General features: G+C 40.8%; 2 protein-coding genes across 5 annotated transcripts in view; both read left to right on the plus strand.

Annotated features, from left to right (window-relative positions):
- The first annotated feature begins 985 nt into the window (after nucleotides 1–985).
- On the plus strand, nucleotides 986–13,295 carry mrps36 (mitochondrial ribosomal protein S36). 4 transcript variants are annotated; one of them, XR_007956698.1, is made up of 5 exons: nucleotides 986–1,171; nucleotides 4,711–4,774; nucleotides 5,447–5,493; nucleotides 11,012–11,202; nucleotides 12,253–13,295. XR_007956698.1 is itself a non-coding variant. In XM_052020475.1 (4 exons), exons 1-4 carry the CDS (start codon nucleotides 1,103–1,105, stop codon nucleotides 12,268–12,270), a joined length of 342 nt encoding a protein of 113 aa, XP_051876435.1. In that variant the 5' UTR covers nucleotides 1,066–1,102; the 3' UTR covers nucleotides 12,271–13,295. The 4 variants fall into 4 exon arrangements, 2 of the variants coding, with proteins under 2 accessions (XP_051876435.1, XP_051876434.1); XR_007956697.1 differs by lacking the exon at nucleotides 986–1,171 and adding an exon at nucleotides 1,193–1,687; XM_052020475.1 differs by lacking the exon at nucleotides 5,447–5,493 and having other exon boundaries at nucleotides 1,066–1,171.
- Nucleotides 13,296–16,264: 2,969 nt separating this feature from the next.
- cdk7 (cyclin-dependent kinase 7) overlaps nucleotides 16,265–17,891 on the plus strand; it is a 29,762-nt gene continuing 28,135 nt past the window's right edge. Inside the window, 1 exon segment of the mRNA XM_052019686.1 lies at nucleotides 16,265–16,345. Coding sequence (XP_051875646.1) covers nucleotides 16,280–16,345 — 66 coding nt within the window. The 5' untranslated portion in view covers nucleotides 16,265–16,279.

Raw genomic sequence — 17,891 nt, forward strand, 5'->3', positions numbered from 1 at the left:
TACAAAAAACATTTCCAACAGGAAAATCTGAAATAAAAACAATGTACTAAAAATATTCATTAGGCCAGGCAGCACCTGATGGAGAGAAAAACGATCGGTGTTTCATATCGACGACCTAACATCAGACTTGGGAATAGTTAGAGTTAAATTCTGTGAGCACAGAAAACTTAGAGGGAAGGAAATAACAAAACACGAAGTCTTTGGTCAGGTGAAAGAAGTTAGATGACAAAAGAGATGCTAACACAAAGTAAAAGCTAAGAACAGGTAAAAATGCAGAATCATTATTTGAAATTACTATGAAATACTGTACCGAGATTTGGAATGGCGATTATCTGAAAGGGTTGAACTCGATATCAGATCCATAAGGCTGAAATATCTCTAATCGAAAGATGTACTTTACATTGAAATTCACTGGAACAGCATCTAAGGGTAAAATTAATTTTGTTGCTTTCTATAGTTATTAGAAATAAGTATGTAATTTCCTCCAATGTTTACATCTCTTGAAGCCAACGATTGAACCTGGATATGTTCTATGTCACTATAATCCAAGATCTTTTCACGGGATAACATGACATTTGATTATAGTGGACGACATAGCGTTGGATGACAAAAATCACTTCTTCGGCTGTAAAATTCTATTTCCATTCACGGTAATGAATTTATCGCCGGCCCCGAAAACACGCTCAAAATTCAAAGGCTAGGCTATTACAGGTTGAGTACCACGTTTCCTCCAATAGTGACTGCACCTCATAAGTACATTATTGCCTGTAGGACGCTTGAGATAGTGAAAGGCACTTTATAAACGTACGTCTACGGCCCAAGCGTTAATTGCGCTAGCACTTGCGGACGTCATGTGGTCAGACTTCACTTGCGCTGGGTTGTGTGAATACCTCCAAACCCTAACTGCACATGATGCTGATGAAACTGGGACTGTGTCCACCCGACAACAGGGTGCTCGGTTGACGTGAGAACTCACTCACTCTGACCCAGCGCTCCCATGAGAATCTGGCTGCAACATTGATACACGCCCCGTGTTCTGACCGACTTCCGCCTTCGCAGCCTACCCACGTGACCGATCCGCTCAGCCTGTATCCGGAAGTAAATGCTGACCAGCGTCGCCATGGGGAACAGCTGGGGATCTAAGATGGCTGCCGTTAGTCGGAGTGTTCAGGTAAGTGTAGAAGGCGCTGCTCCTCCCGCTGTTGTCGTCTTCAAGTTCTGGCTGTCATTGGTCCATGGAGAAGGAAGATACGACTGTTGGTGATCCTGGAATGAAGCAGCGGGCGTTCGGGTCCAGCGCACCACTTTCCTTGAGTTTGTCCTTGCAGGGTAGGCGACTGTCGGCAGTGTGATGGGACGCGCTCGTTGTGGGAGGTCCGTCGGCTGCTCCGCTGGCCCGGCGCTCTCCGAGGCCTCAGAGAGGGAGGAGAGAGCGTGGGTTGCAGCAGCAAGTGTCATTGACCTGAATTAACTGAAGGACGCCCGAGTGTCCCGGGCCTGCTGGGCACATCGTCAATCGGTCGCAAGTTACTCCAGTCACAGTCACAGTCTCAGTGCGATGCAAATTAATAGAGACGGGCTTGCATTATCCTGCTCCAGTGCTTTAATGGTATTTTTGAAAGCTGACGATTACTGGAATAAAAGCAAAATATTACAGAGCAACAAACAATCTGCTGGAGGGAACTCGGTAGGTCGAGCAGCATCTGTGGGAAGAAAGGAATTGTTGACATTTCGGTTCGAAACCCTGCAGGTTCTCAGACCTGAAACATTAATCGTTTCTCTTTCCACAGATGCTGCCTGACCCCCGCTGTTCTGTAGCATTTTTTGTTTTACGTAATTTTAATGCAGCGTGGTCCCAATTTCTACTACTGATTTTTGAATAAGGCCATCGGATCAGTTACAAACATCTGAAATGTTTGACCATCTTAGTTTAACATCTCTTTAAATTGCAGCTCCTGTGATATTCCACCACTTCTTTGATGCATTGAGACATTACTAGATTATGTGGTCAATCTCCCATACTGGGATTTGAATTCATGATTTGGAGGCAAGAGTGCTACTGCTGAACCTAGGTAACCACAGCCAAATAAAACAAAAGCTCCAATCTTAGTAACCAACTTATTTCTTGGAGCAGTCGTTCTGGCCAGTCAGCACCATTTTGTGGCCTAGATACTGGCTTGTCAATTCTGCTACAGAAAGTTAGCTTCTGAATTTCAAGCAACAAACTTGTCTTTTTGGATTTATACCCAGCCTTAAATCTCCTCCTTCCCTGATATTAGGAACATTTTTAGTAGACAGCATGTAGATGTTTTGGGCCATTTCTTATAGCACTGTAGATAGGTAACATTGGAATTATAAGGTTTGCACCAGTTATAGCTTCTAACTCACAAGTAAAACCCAGAACTAAATTTTGTTGAAGTGATTAGAATGTTAACAATATATAGTGATGGTACATGCCCCCTTGAACTGTGGTTCCACTATCTAAACAAGTATGATTTAGGATACTGATATACTGAGTTCTCTACATAATACTCCAAATCTACTGGAAGGATAAGTGAACCAATGTCAGTGACCTCTCCCAGGCTAACATCCTGAGCAATGAGGCTCTTATTGTACCCAGTCAGCTCTGTAGAGCAGGCATGTTATTTTGGATTTCTAACATCAGACAGCCAAAAGAAATACTCTATTCTGAGTTCTGTTATGGGAAGAGATTACCATATAGAGAGAACAAAAGATTTAAGGATGTTCTCAAAGCTTCCAATATATTTTTTTCCCAAAAATATACTTTATTCAAAAGATTTGCTAATATAAAATATGGAATATTCATTTATCATTATTCATTGTACCTAGCATATCATTACATTACATTACAAGAGTTACATTATGTCAACAATTTCTTCTCTGAATTTGAGAGGTTTTTACATAAAGTCCAGCCCCTCAATATGCAGTGACAGAAGGATCCTAAAGCGGCTTTTCCCATATAGCCTTTGCGGTAGTTCATAAACCTTTAGTATATCCCAGAACACCTTTGTTTGTGCCAGTACGCAACATCCGTTTGTGGATTGCACTTTGCACTGAAAGCACATCAGGTTTTGGGGAGACCAAACTGCACCTTTCACTGAGCATTGACGTACTGAGATACTTTGAGCTGCATGTCCGTAGCTTCTTGAAAATAGTGACACAGGTAGATAGGATAGTGAAGAAGACATTTGTTATGTTTGCTTTCATAGGCTGAGGGACTGAGTATAAGAGTTGAGATGTCATGTTGCAGCTGTACAAAACAGTGAGCTAGCCAATTAGATACAAAATTGGCTTAGTGAAAGGAGTCATAGGACTATTGGAGGGTTGTTATTCAGATTGAAGGTCTGTGACAAGTGATGTGCCACGGGATCCATACTGAGTCCACTCTTGTACTATCTATATTAACGATTTGGATGACAATGTCAATAATATGGTTAGTAAGTTTGCAGAAGATACCAAAATTGGCAGTGTAGTGGACAGTGAAGAAGGTTATCTAAGATTACAATAGGATCTAGATGAACTGGAGAATTGGGACAAGGAATGGCAGATGGAATTTCATTTGGATGAGTGCGAGGTGTTGCATTTTGCTCAGTTAAATCGGGGCAGGACTTGCACAGTAAATGGTAAGGCCCTGGAGAGTGTTGCAGAACAGGAAGACCTAGAGGTACAGGTATATAGTTATCTGAACATGTCGTAGAGGCATAGAGTCATACCGCATGGAAACAGCCCCTTCAGCCCGACTTGTCCATGCTAACAAAGACATCTATTTGAGCTAGTCCCATTTGCCTGAATTGGCCTGTAATCCTCTAAACCATTTCTATTCATGTACCTGTCTAGATGTCTTTTAAACATTGTAATCGTACCTGCATCTACAGCTTCCTCTGGCAGCTCTTTTCATATACCTACCAACCTCTGCATGAAAAGAAAATCCCCTTGGGTCCCTTTTAAATCTTTCCCCTCTCATCTTAAATCTATAACCTTTAGTTTTAGACTCTCCTACCCTGGGAAAATGACTGTGACCATCCACCTTATCTAAGCCCCTCATGATTTCATATACCTTTATAAGTTGCCCCTCAGCCTCCTACACTCCAAGGAAAAAAGTCTCAGCCTTTCCAGCCTCTCATAACTCAAGTGCTCCAGTCTCGGTAACATCCTTGAATCTTTTCTGCACCCTTTTCATCTTAATGACATCCTTCCTATAGCTGGGCAACCAGAACTGCACACGATGCTCCAAGTGTGGTCTCCTGACCTTCTTGTTGGAAAATAGAACATCATTTTACAAATTTGTGATTTCCAAACTAAATTCTCAACTGTCAACATCAATTTTAAAAAAAGGACTTTAGTGACTAGGATTAAAAGCTATCAGTAGTGTCTGAATCCTATTCAAAACCTAAAAAGTCTATATTGGTAAATCATGAGATATTGCATATCATCATGTCTAAGATAATATTTGTAGTGGGGGTATCAAAATCAATATTTGTATTTGCATACATCTCAAAATATTTCCTTCCAAGAATTCTATTCAAAATATCTGCATTAATTCTGGTTTTCATTAATCCTCCAAATAAAATGTCTTAACATGCTTCAGCGAGGGGAAGTTCTAAATGTTTGTTGGAGCTCTTCTGAGGACTGAACAGCTAGAGTGACTAGGAAAATTTGTAAATTTTTCTTTTTAAAATTTCTTTGCAGATTGTGAAACCACATCAACGATTAATTAAATTCCCAGACAGAAAGGCCTCCCCTCAACCTAATGGTAAGTGTAATTCAATAAAATCAGCATTTACCTACTACTCTTAACAATGGAAAGTGTCCCAAGGCATTTCAGGGCCTTATAACCAAACAGGGGAAAAAAAAATTGACACCAAGCCAAAGGAGGGAATATTAGCATGTCTTTGAGAGAGCTGGAGTGGTTTAGGGAGAGAATACCAGAGCTTGTGGTTTGTGTGGCTGAAGTTCAAGGACAGGTCAGAGAATGTCAGGACTGTGCATGAGGCCAGAGATGGAGGAACACTGAACTTTCAGAAAGTTTTAAGTCTGGTAGATGTTGAAGGGATTTGAACATGTGTGAAGATATTAATAATCAAGTTGTTGGTAGTATGGGAGCCAGTGCAAGTCAAAGGTGGTGAATTAGGAGCAGGGCATTGGATGACCTCAGTCTTAGAGGGTGGAAGATAGAATGCTTTCCAGGGGAGTATTACAATTAGAGCTACTTGAACTGAACCCAATGAAACCCAACCAGATGTGTTGGTTTAGTCTGAGTCAAGCTTGGAAAATTGGGCTCAGGTCAGATTGGGCCAGGCTGTCTCTCTTTGAATAAATGTATTATGTTTAGGTCTTTTGAAATGAATACACTGTAACAAAGTAAGCTAGCAGCAGCACGTAATGAAATATTTTGAAACTCGTTCCTTGTTCTTTCCTCATTCAGCACAAGAGGTATTCGGAAACAAAGGAGGCACTATACACGTGTTAAAGGTTATAAAAACTACTTTATTAGAATTATATAACAACTACTCATAACTTCAATAAAATACAGAAGGAAAATATACTTATCAACTGATCTGATACAATGCCGGAGGGAACCCCAGGTGTCTGGCAGCCTCTTCTGCAGCCTTCTCTCTGCCTTGTGTCAGTCTGTTCCTTAGGCTGGAGTTGCAACCAGTTAGCATGGCCCGAGCCCAAGGCGAGATTCCTCCTTTGCACAAAGAAATAGCCCCTTTGAATACCTTTCAAAACCTCTACCCTAGTACTTTTCCATTTACTTGTGATACCAGTCTGCACCTTCTTATCCCTCATGACCTTCAGCCTAGGCACATAACTTAAAAACGGAGACAGCATGTTTTGCAGAAGAACATGTTTTCACTATTATCTAATCTCAAGGCTGTGTACTCCTGTACATTCTCAAAACGTTACCATGTTCCAAGCTGACACCATTTGGTCTTGCAACCACCATTCTGTGTTACACACTTTTGCACATATCAAGAAGGAATCAAATATTTCTGAAAAATTTAATTCTCTCCTAACACAAGCCGTACAGAGCCCTGCAGTGCATGCTCCCATGATTGTCTTGTGTTGCAGGTCAATATAGAATTCTGGATGGCAATAGTCCAATCAGGTATCAAGAATAGATTTGGTTTGGCTGTGGTCTGGTTGGGTTTTAATTTTATGTTCAAGGGGATTTCACGAGTATACAACTAACAAAAGTGCAAATGAGGCTTTGACCAACAAATAAACTGAGCAAGGGTGGACGGTGGAAGTTTTAGGTTTGGAGTATGAAGATTTTATAATGTATTAAAAATGATGAGCAAAAATCAAACTGCTGGAGGAACTCAGCAGGTCAGGCAACATCTGTGGAGAGAAATGGACAGTTGACGATTTAGGTCAAGACCCTTCATCTGGACTGAGTTTCTCCAGAATTTCATTTGTTTTTTGCTCCAGATTACAGTACATGCAGTCTCTTGTGTCTCCTCTTTATTTATCATTACATGTAACGATATTCCAGGTTGCAGTAGAACAGCTATTTATTGAAACTAACCAGTTAAACAGACATAACCTAAGGACTGCAAGAACACAAGAAAATAGGAGCAGGAGTAGTCCAACTGGCTCCTCAAGCCTGCCCTGCCATTCAGTATGATTATGGTTGATCTGTGCCGGCTTCAACTCCTCTTCTGTGCCAGTTCCCCATGGCCCTCAATCCCCTGATCTTTCAACAATTTATCTACCTCCACCTACCTACTTCTAATCATCCAGCCTCCACAACCCTCTGGGGTAGAGAATTCCAGAGGTTAACTACTCTCTCCAAAAAGAAACTACTACACACCTCTTTTAACTGACTGATCCCTTATCTTGTAACTATGTCTCCTCATTCAACACTCTCCCACTAGTGAAAACATTCAGCCTTTTCTCCTCAAGCTCTTGTATGTCTCAATAAGGTCACCCCTTATTCTTGCAAACTCTGAAGAATACAGATCCAAATGTCTAGGCACTCTGCTTTGGACCGTCTCCAATGCTATTGTTTCCTTTTTTATAAAGTAAGGGGACCAAAATTATGTGCACTACTCCTGGTATGGCCTCACACCCTGTACAGTTGTAACAAACCCTCCCTATTTTTAAACTCTGAACGTTTTGCAATAAGGTGAAAATGCCATTTACTTTCTTAACTACTTTCTGAACCCACCTACTAACATTTTGGGATTCATGCACTAGATCACCTAGATCTCTCTGCATTCAGTTCATTTGCAGTCTCTCTCCATTTAAATAATAATGTCTTTTGATTCCTCCTACTGAAATGTATGACTTCACATTTTCCCACACTGAACTCCATTTTCCAAGTTTTTAGCTCACTAAACCTATATATATCCCATTGCAGGTCACAATATTCTCTTCACAACATGTCCTTCCACCTACTTTTGTGTCATCCACAAACTTGGATACCTTACATTTCACCAGGTCATAGTCAGAGAAATGTATAGCATGGAAACAGGCCATTCGGCCCAACTTGTCCATGTCGACCAGTGGGCAACCTTCCATTTTAATCCCATCTCCCAGCACTTGGTCCATAGCCTTCAATGCCTAAATGATTCAAGTGCTCATCTTGACACTTCTTAAATGCTGAGAATAGTTTAGTCCTGGTCCAACTCATTGCATCCATCTTTGTCCCATTACCACAGGACTATTGAATATTACATTGCCATCTCCATCTTCCACTTCAATTGTGAAGCATCTTAGTTGTTGGTAGTGAGCCAGTCAAGTACACCATTTCTTACTTTCTACAAATCAAAGATGTAGCCGTGGGCACTAGCCTGGGCCCTAGCTACGCTTATCCTTTTGTTGACTACATGGAACAGTCCATGTTCCAAACCTGCTCTGGCACCACCCTCTAACCCTTTCTCTGTTACATTGATGACTTCATTGGTCTTGTCTTCTACACTTGTGTGGAACTTGTCAATTTTATCAACTTCACTATGAACTTCCATTTCGCCCTCAAATTCACTTGGACCATCTCTGAGAAAGAGAAACAAAGGACTGCAGATGCTGGAATCTAGATGAAAAACACGATGATGCTGGAGGAACTCAGCAGGCCAGGCAGCATCCGTGGAGAAAAGCAGGCGGTCAATGTTTTGGGTCAGGACCCTCCTTCATGTCTGAAGATAGGAAAAGGGGAAGCCCAATATATACGAGGGAAAAGCAGAGCAGTGATAGGTGGATAAAAGGAACCTTTCAGCCTAATAGCATGAACATTGAATTCTCCCACTTTAAGTAATCTCCACATTTATCCCCCCCCCCCCAACCAAGCATGCTTCTTTTCTTCCTTTTCCTAGCCTCTCTACCCCCTTTTTCTCTCTCTCCTTACCTTTGACCCACCCCTGGTGGATCTGCTCTCCCCTTGTCCCCTGCGCCTGCCTATCACTATCTCTCACCCGCATCTACCTATCACTACGTTGTGCCCACCTCGTCTCCCCTCTTTTGTCTACCTATCACTCCTCTCCCTTTTCCCTCCTATATATTGGGCATCCCCTTTTCTTATCTACAGTAATGAAGAAGGGTCCTGACCCAAAATGTTGACAGCCTGCTTTTGTGCACAGATGCTGCTTAGCCTGCTGAGTTCCTCCAGCATCATGGTGTGGACCATCTCTGACATGTCTCCACTTTCTGGAGGTCTGTCTCCATCTCGGGAGACAAAATGACTCCCACTGCTGCCTTGACACCACCTCCTCTCATTCAGTATCTTATAAAGACGCCATCCCTTTTTCCTCATTCTCCATCTCCGCTGCTGGCAAATTGAAATCTTGCAATACAATAACCCTATTTATTGCATCACTCTGACATCTGCCTACATATCTGTCTCTCTTTCTCCTGTTGACTGTTGAAAGGTCTGTAATACACTTCCAGCAAAGTGATATCACCCTCTTTGTTTCTGATCTCTACCCATATGGCCTTGTTTGAGGAGCCTTCTAAGATATCCTCCCTCAATAATGAAGTAATGCAATCTTTAACAGTGCAATACCTCCTCCCCTTTTACTCCCTCTGTCTTGCCTGAAAATTCTATACCCTGGAATATTGAGTTGGTAATCCTGCCTGTTCTTCAACCATGTCTTAGTGATGTCAACAATATCCGTGTTAATTAAAGCTTTGAGTCCATCTACTTTACTAGTTATACTCCTTGCATTAAAATGTATGTAATTTAGCTTTGAATTCCCTTGATGTGCACTTATTCTCTTGTTCTGCCTATTGGACTTATTAACAATTTTTCTACTTGGTGATTATACCTCTTCATCTGAACAACTACTCTGAGCTCCCTTGCTTTGCCAACTCATTTTAAACCTTCCCCAACAGTGCTGGCAAACCTCTCAACAAGGATGTTGGTCCCACTCTGGTTAAGGTGCAACCCATCCCACTTGTACAGGTGCCATCTTCCCTGGAAATGGTCCCAATGATCCAGGAACCTAAAGCCCATGCTCCTGCAGCATGCCTTCAGCCACACATTCATCTGACCTATCTTTGTATTCCTATACTCACTAGCTTGTAACATTGGAAAAGATCCAGAGATTACAACCTTTTGACGTCCTTCTCTTTAAATGATTACCTAGCTCTCTAAGCTTGTATTACAGGACCTTGTCCCTTCTCCTATCCATGTCATTGGTACCATGTACCATGACCTCTGGTTGTTCACCCTCCCCTTTCACAATGCCCTACAGCTGAAACATCCTCGACCCTAGCACCAGAGAGACAGCGTACCAACCTGGAGACTCTTTTGCAGTCATTGAAACTCCTATCTACCATTCTACGATAGAATTCCCTACCCCTATCGCTCTCCCAATCCCCACCATGCCCCATCCCCTGTGTATAACAGTGTTCACTGTGGTGCCACAAACTGGGCTGTTGCTGCTGTTCTCCCCTGGGAGGCCTTCCCCCACAACAGTGTTCAACATGGTATACTTGTTAGAGAAGGGAATGACTACAGGGAATTCCTGTACTACATGACTGCCCTTCCTGTTGGTCACCCATCTTCTTTCTTTCTGTACATATGGATTGACGAGCTCACTAAATGTACTGTCTACTACATTCTCCGCATCCTGGATGCTCCATAGTGAGTCCATCCGCAGGTCCTTAATATAAATAGTAAATAATTGAGGGCCAGATCATTAATATAAATGGTAAATAATTGAGGGATAGGGCATGTTAATAACTACAGGTATTACTCTTGAACTCCATGTCCTGCTGCAACATTTATTATGTAGATGTACTTCCACAAGTTATGTGCACATTTTGTTTAATTCTTGGAAAATTGCAGAGCCTTAATCATGGCTATATGATTTTCATTCTTATAGTTTTGAGATTTTGGTGTTTTTTTAATGTTCTAAGTTCCAAATATAAAATCTAAGAAATGATTAGGAAATAAACATATCCATCTGGTATTACCTGAGTGCATTTTGCTTTTCTGTGACTGAATTGCTCATTTTATCTATCCACAGATTGAATAAAGTTAAGAGAAATAAACTAGCTTGTAATAAACTGGCAACATTTTTTCAGTTTTGATCAAGCTATATCTTGTGGTATAATATAAAGTATAATTCGTGAGTTTTGAGAGGTTAGTTGTATGGTTTTCCCTAGATTAAACACATGTAATTGATTACATATTTGAATTAACAATTCATTAATTTGAAATTGCTTCAATTGAAGCAAAATACTTTTGTTGTGAAACCAACAAGGTTTTTGTAAGTTTTGACATTGTTCTGAGACGATTGAATTTTAAAAAAATTTTCCAGAAATTTTGTTTCAAGATTTTTGATTTTCTATTTTATCATGCTTTTTATGCAGTTTTCATTGGACTGACATGCAAGCTTTTTTACTATAATGTCAACATTGCATGCTCTGTCTTCAAGTCCTTGTAGATTGAAGTTTGAATAAATCGTATGTTGTGGCAGGGAAGAAGTCAAGTGCTTTATGGTGGTTTCATCAATGTTTTTAATTCTTGTATTCACTTTTTTAGTGCGTGAAGCTCTCAAGTCAATGTCTGTGTCAATCCAGAGACAGCAACCAACAACAACAAATTCACTTTCTTCGGCCGCTGCCCCTATTAGCCAATTACCTGGCACACGTGACACTGTAGAAATAGTAAGAGCTCTACCACAGAAATACAGAAGACTACCAGTGTCACAAGAAGAAATGGAGTACATTCAGGTGAGAATGCACATTCTTGATGAGATAATTATCAGTTTACTGTTGACTACAGTATAAGGGCTACATAATTGAGTTAAAATGGTTGGAAAATGGTTGATGTGCGCAGGGGAGATCATGGGTTAATCCCTACCCTTGAATGGTGAAAACTGGGTCTTATCTCCAGAAACCTGCTGAAGCATTGGACAACTCACCAGCAGAATGCAATTGAAGATTAAGCTGCTGCTGAAGCTATAACATAATAACAGAAACCTGCATTTACACTTAGTTTCAATCTGGTTGGCCATTCCTTTATCCAAGCAGCTACATTCCCTTCAATAACAAATGCCTCATTTTGCAACTAGGCTCTCTTATTTGGCACTTTATCAAGCTCTTGAAAATAAATATTTACAAAAGCTACCACATTACCTATATCTTTGATTTCATCACAGAATTTAATCTCCAGTCATCACAATCTGACCTTTGCATGTCAATGGTCTCTGAAGTAATTCACAACAGCTAATAATTTTTAGTTTTGCAGTATAAGTGTGCAGTATAAACCTGATGGGAAAATCAACAAGTATTATTATAGAACTGGCTAAGAAGGATAATTAAGACTCTCTTCATTGCACAATTATTTATATATAATTTGCAATTTGTACATGCTGGAGTATTACGTTTTGGGAAACCGGTTATCTTGACTATGTTGGCCTTTAGGCTATGTTCTGCTTCACAATGTTAAATCATGTTGCAGTTTAATTAATTTTTCAAAGTAAAAGACCAAACTAATTTGGCCTTTTCTGCTCACCTGAGCTCTTCTAGTTCCAGGATCTAACTCTGAATTTGACTTGAATAATCTACATCAATTTTAAACCTGTCATTTTTGTTTGGGCTCCTCCTGTAACGCTAGCAATCAGCCTGTGTTCTGTTATCTGAATTGGTGCTTGGATTGGATAAAATTTCAGACTGGGACTGGAATTGATTTATTTATCAAGTTGAATGTTTTAGTTTGTACTAGTTTTATATGGTTTGAGTACATTGAATGGCATGCTTACTCTAACTTTTTTTTTACAGCGTGGTGGACCTGAGTAGAATCGATGACTTACTTCTGTCATCCATCAGTGCGTGTTTCTACCGTTTGGTGATTTTGTTCATTTCGAAGCTGTGGATATAATTACAAGCTTTTGTAAGGACTTTATACTACTGCACAGACGACAAGTCCTCAGAATGAATGTACATACCGAAATGTTCAATAAACACTGAAGAGTTGTCACAACTTATAAAAGCAGAAATATCCTGATGTATTCCCCAAATTGTGTTCAGTGATTTTCATAAGAAAGATTTGGTGAAGTTACAAGTGTTTATACTGTTCTGTTAGTAAAATTCAGTAAGCAAATTATTTTGTGCATAAATATCTTCCAAATTATAATTTGATCATGTTGAATTTAACTGTATTTTAATTGCCAGGTGTCAAATATGTGGTTTCAATACATGTACGACACAGTCCTAGTTTTCAAGCATTTTAATATAATTTCATATAATTATTTTTACAAATTAGGTAGAGAATTTGGATTACATTTTTTCAATAACTTGTCTGTATCATGATGTGTCCAAAAAATGCTATTTACTCCACTAATTTAAGAGCCCAAGGAACTATTTACTTGGCATATTGTCAATGGTCAATTTAAATGTAAAGGTTTAAGTGCCTAGCTCTGCTTAAAATCCTACTTTTGCCGGGTGTTGCTATATTTTTGTTAGTAAGATAAAATTAAATATATTGCTGAATGAAACAGTAAATTATGGAGTTCAAGAGCAGAATTAAACTATGTTTGAATAAAGATTTGTAGCACAGTAATGTGACAATTAGGAAAGTAGAAAATTATGTACATAAAACTTGATAATAGGATATTACCATCATATGCATGTGAAATTGTTAAAGCATCAATCAACAGAGTGCAGAACTGAAATGTACTTTTAATGCGTGATGGGAAATAGCAAAAGCACTATTGTACATAAATATGCATATAAACTACATAATGTACTTTTACTGCCATATACATTTGTTCAACAAAAATATCAGTACAAATTAAGGAATTTAAATTGATTAAAATGACCTAATTCACACACGTTTTTGTGGTATTCTGGTGTGAAATGCAATCACGAATTACTGATTTCCATCGGCATCACAATGGATGAATTTTAATCATTCAATTACTTAAAACATCTGATTTTGTTTAATAGCATTTCTCTTGATCCAACTGAGGAGTTTAAATAATTCTTCAAGTTTCAGTGTGACATATCCAAAAAATAAGTTACTTCCCACAATATCTTCTTGTCATGGTGGGTGGGTAGGTGCATCAGAACAAGTAAACTTAGCATTGGCAATCAATTGCAAAGATTGTTATTCAGACAGGAGCCATAGATGTTCTGTAATTAATGTTGAGGCTTTGTATTATATTCACTAATATGGAGCCATTATGTAATATTCTAAATTCTGTTTTAAATTTTTAACAAACTAGATTTTATTTCTGCAGGCAGATCAAAAAGTGATTTAGAATTTGTTGAAATAAGAGGAAAAGTACCAATGCTAGCTTCTTCATAAATAGCAAATAGAACAGTATAGCATAGGAACAGGCCCTTTGGCCCATGATGTTGTGCTGAATTAATTAAATGCATGGCATCTAATCCCTTCTATCTGCACGTGGTCCAGGCACCCACCACTGCCTGCGTTTAAAAAAAAACCTGCCCCGCACATCTTTAAATTTTCCGTAAATCTTCCAAATAATGCAGGAGTTTGACCCAAAACTTCAACAATTCCTTCCTCCCCACCCCCCACACAGATGGTGCTTGACCTGCTGAGTTCCTCCAGCTGATTGTTTGTTGCTCCAGATTCCAGCATCTGCAGTCTCTTTTGATTATGTCTGTGTTGGCCTCGACGACTCTTCTGTGCCACCATTTCCTTGATCTTTCAAATATTTATCTAACTCCACCTTGTATTTCTAATGACCTGACTGCCTCACTCCTGGGGGCAGAGAATTCCAGAGATCCACGACCCTCTGCGAAGAAATTTCTACACACTTCAGTTTTAAATGATTGCACCCTTGTAACTATGCCCCCCTGTTCGTGAGTCTCCTGTGCTCTGTGCCACAGTTGCTGCAATCTGCACGGACAGTGTCAGTCCCCTTGCTTGGACCCTGTTCAATGCCATTAATGTTTTACTCGTCAACCTTCTAGCTAGGGCTGGAAGCCTACTCCATTGAGTCCGTTATTATGCAGATCAGTGCGACCTGCAACCTTGCTGTAATTCAGAAAATGTGTTGCCTTCTTTAGTTATCAAACATCAACCTGATAAATTCACATGAAAGGAAATAATATAACTAAACCTAAGAAGACCAGGGAGGAAATGCATTCATTGTTCTGGTAGATGCTTACAGATGCAGCTCTGCCTTCCTGTTTAATTCTGTTACATTTCAAATTGTTTCTGTATCATTTTGTACTGAATGCAGTTCTAAGGTAACTGTTACCTCGTCAGCTTTGGTCTGCATGCTGTCACAGACATTCCCTCTGTTCTCTCCACTTTTCCTTCTCCACAACTTAAAAGACAATCATCTTCTCACTTTTCCAGTTCTGATAGAAGAGGCCTTGATCCAGAAATGTTAAATCTTGTTTCTCTCCCTGCTAATACAGCCTGAGGATGAGCATTTCCAGTGTTCTCTGCAGCCAACATAATAAAAGACCCCTCCCTCCCCGGTCATTCTCTCTTCTTCCTCCCCTTCCATCGGGCAGAAGACAGGCCATTCAGCCCAACAGCTCCATGACATACTTATACTCCACACCAACCTCCTGAAATATGGCTGTGCTGGACACAACTGCGTGGTGGAACATAGCAGACTAGAAAAGCAACATCCACAGGATCATTCCTTTTCTAAGAAAAATGTGTCAGCTTTGCATATTGGTGTCTGTACTCCAGACTGTAATGAGCAGACAACACAGAGACCTTGAAGGCAAAACGGACAGTTGTGAAGCATTAAATTTGTGGATTTTTTTGAAGGACAGAATTAGAGGCACTCAACATCTCAAAGGCTTCAAGTAATGGAGTCAATCACAAAGATAGGGAGGGGCAAGATCAGAGAGGGAACTGAAAATCGTAAGATACTGTGTCTGATCCCCCAAAACCTCAAAGATTTTTCTCTCTTTTCCCAGTAGTAACTCTTCCCACAAAACCTCTCACTCAATCTTGTTTTTTTTGGTTTCTTTCTATTGACAAATGTGCATCCTGCCTGGTATGTGTGTGCCTGAATTGAAAAATCCATTGTTCTCATTATGCAAACTGCATCTTACAAACATGATGTCATGAATGGGCCAGGATTGATCAGAGCAAGTCTACTAGATGTTCAATGAAACGTTGGCATATACAACAGGAGCTATAATGGACTGAAAAGGTGAGAGATGAACCGTCCACAGGATAAATCCATGCCACAGCAGCACCATTTGATCTCTTGATCTCTCAGTTTTCCTCATCATGGCCTTTGCACCTTAATTGTCTACCTGCACTGCACTTTCTCTGTAACTGTAACGCTATATTTTGCACTCTGTTGCAGCACACAAAGTGCTGGAGGAACTCTGGGTCAGGCAGGATCAATGGAGCTACCTTGATATATGGCATGATCTGTCTAGATAGCATGCAAACAAAGCTTTTCACTGTATCTCGGTATATGCGAGACTAATAAACCAATTATCGATTTTGTTTAGGATTTCCACCATCTGCTTTGTTTGCTCCAACCCACATTTCTATTGCGAAATCTGCAGTGCTATTTATTTTGACCATAACTACTTCACTGCCAACAGCTCCTTGAAGTTGAGAATCCCATTCCTACCTTTTAGTGCATTGACGCACAGCACCTCGCAGCAACGCTGCACGTTTCCCTGCTCCCATGGAGGATGTTCCGTTTGGTGGGTTGAGTTGATGCCTTGGTTTCCGTTGCTAGGCAGCCGGGCTGACTTTCCGGCCGGGCTGTCGTCTCTCAGTGGCCAGAGCAGGGAAGTGACGAGCCGGTTGAGTCGGAAGTTATGCCGTGAAGTAGCTGCCGTTTCTGGAAGGATGGCGGTGGATGTGAAGTCCCGGGCGAAGCGCTACGAGAAGCTCGATTTCCTGGGAGAGGGACAGGTGAGGCTCGTCCGCTCCTCCGACCTTGTAAACAACTCCTCCCAATCCTCAGCCCGGCGTGTCGGAACCCTCACCACCGATGGAGGAGATCCGACCGCTGTGTTAAACTGGGGCTTTAATGCAATTCTCAGGAGAACATTGTGGGCTTCGTTCGTTTCTGTTTTATCAAGTATCCGGCAGCAATTCATTGCTGCATTGAAAACTCTATGAAATAGTTGTACGGGCATTTAACTTGGCAGCAAAACTTTGCAACTAGCCACTAGAGTTTCCAACATTCATCTCCCAGCTCAGAGTCACTGAGAATACAATCATGCAGCACGAAAACAGGCCTTTCGGCCCACCGTGTCGTTGCCGGCCGTCAAGTGCTTTATTATTTCCATACTCCGGCACTCGGCCCGTAGTCTTCTATGACATGGCGTTTAATCTAAGTATAACATTTGTGAGAGTCTATCTCCGCCATCACCCCCCCCCCCCCCAATCGTGGTGAGCAGTCTGTTCCACGTTCCAAACACAATGAGTGAAAAAAATTCTTCCCCAACTCCCTTCTGAGTCTTCCTACCCGTTACCTTAAACCTGTATACCCTCTGAACACGAGAAAAATATAAGTAGGAGTAGGCCACCAGCTCCTCAAGCCTGTCCTACCTTTCAATATGATCATGCTGATCTATGCTGGCCTCAACTCCTCTTTTGTGTTAGTTCCCATAACCCTCAATTAAAATATTTATCTATCTCCACCCTAAATATGTCTAATGATTTTGCCTTCAGCACTTCAGGGGCAGAGAATTCTAGAGATTGACTACCCTCGGAGAAGCAATTTCTACACGCATCAGTTTCAAACGACTGGCCCCTTATTTTGTAGCTATGTCCACTTGTCCTTGACTCTCCCACTTGTGAAAATATTTCAACGTTTACCCTGTCAGCTCCCTCAGGATCTTGTATGTTTGAATGAAGTCACCCCTTACTCATCTAAGTTCCAAGAAATACAGACGCAAACTGCCCAGCTTTTCTTCATAGGACAACTCTTTTCATCCTAAATTATCCTGGTAAATTACCTGTGATTTGCCTTCACTGCTACTATATCCTTTTTTTTCAGGCAAGGGGACCAAATATGTGCACAGTTTTTCAGTTGTGGCCTCACCAACACCTATAACTGTAACAAAATTTCCCTATTCTTAAGGAGACAAAAGAGACTGCAGTTGCTGGAATCTGGATCAACAAGCAATCTACTGGAGGAACTCAGCGGGTCGAGCAGCATCTGTGGGAGGAAAGAACCATCAATGTTTTGGGTTGGAATCCTGCATCAGGATCGAGAGCCTGAAGGGAGGACAGCCAGTCTACCAATCACCTCAGAATCCTTTCTCACCATTCCCCTGCTCCTCTTTATACTGGCAATCTCACCTCTCCACTCTCAGTCCTGATGCAGGTTTCTGACCAAAAATGTTGACAATTCCTTTACTCCCACAGATGCTGCTCGACCCGCTGAGTTCCTCCAGCAGATTGTTTGTTGTTCCCTATTCTTAAATCTATCCCCTTCACAATAAAGGTC

The sequence above is a fragment of the Pristis pectinata genome, chromosome 7, assembly GCF_009764475.1.
Source record: "Pristis pectinata isolate sPriPec2 chromosome 7, sPriPec2.1.pri, whole genome shotgun sequence".
In the NCBI taxonomy this organism is placed as follows: Eukaryota; Metazoa; Chordata; class Chondrichthyes; order Rhinopristiformes; family Pristidae; genus Pristis; species Pristis pectinata.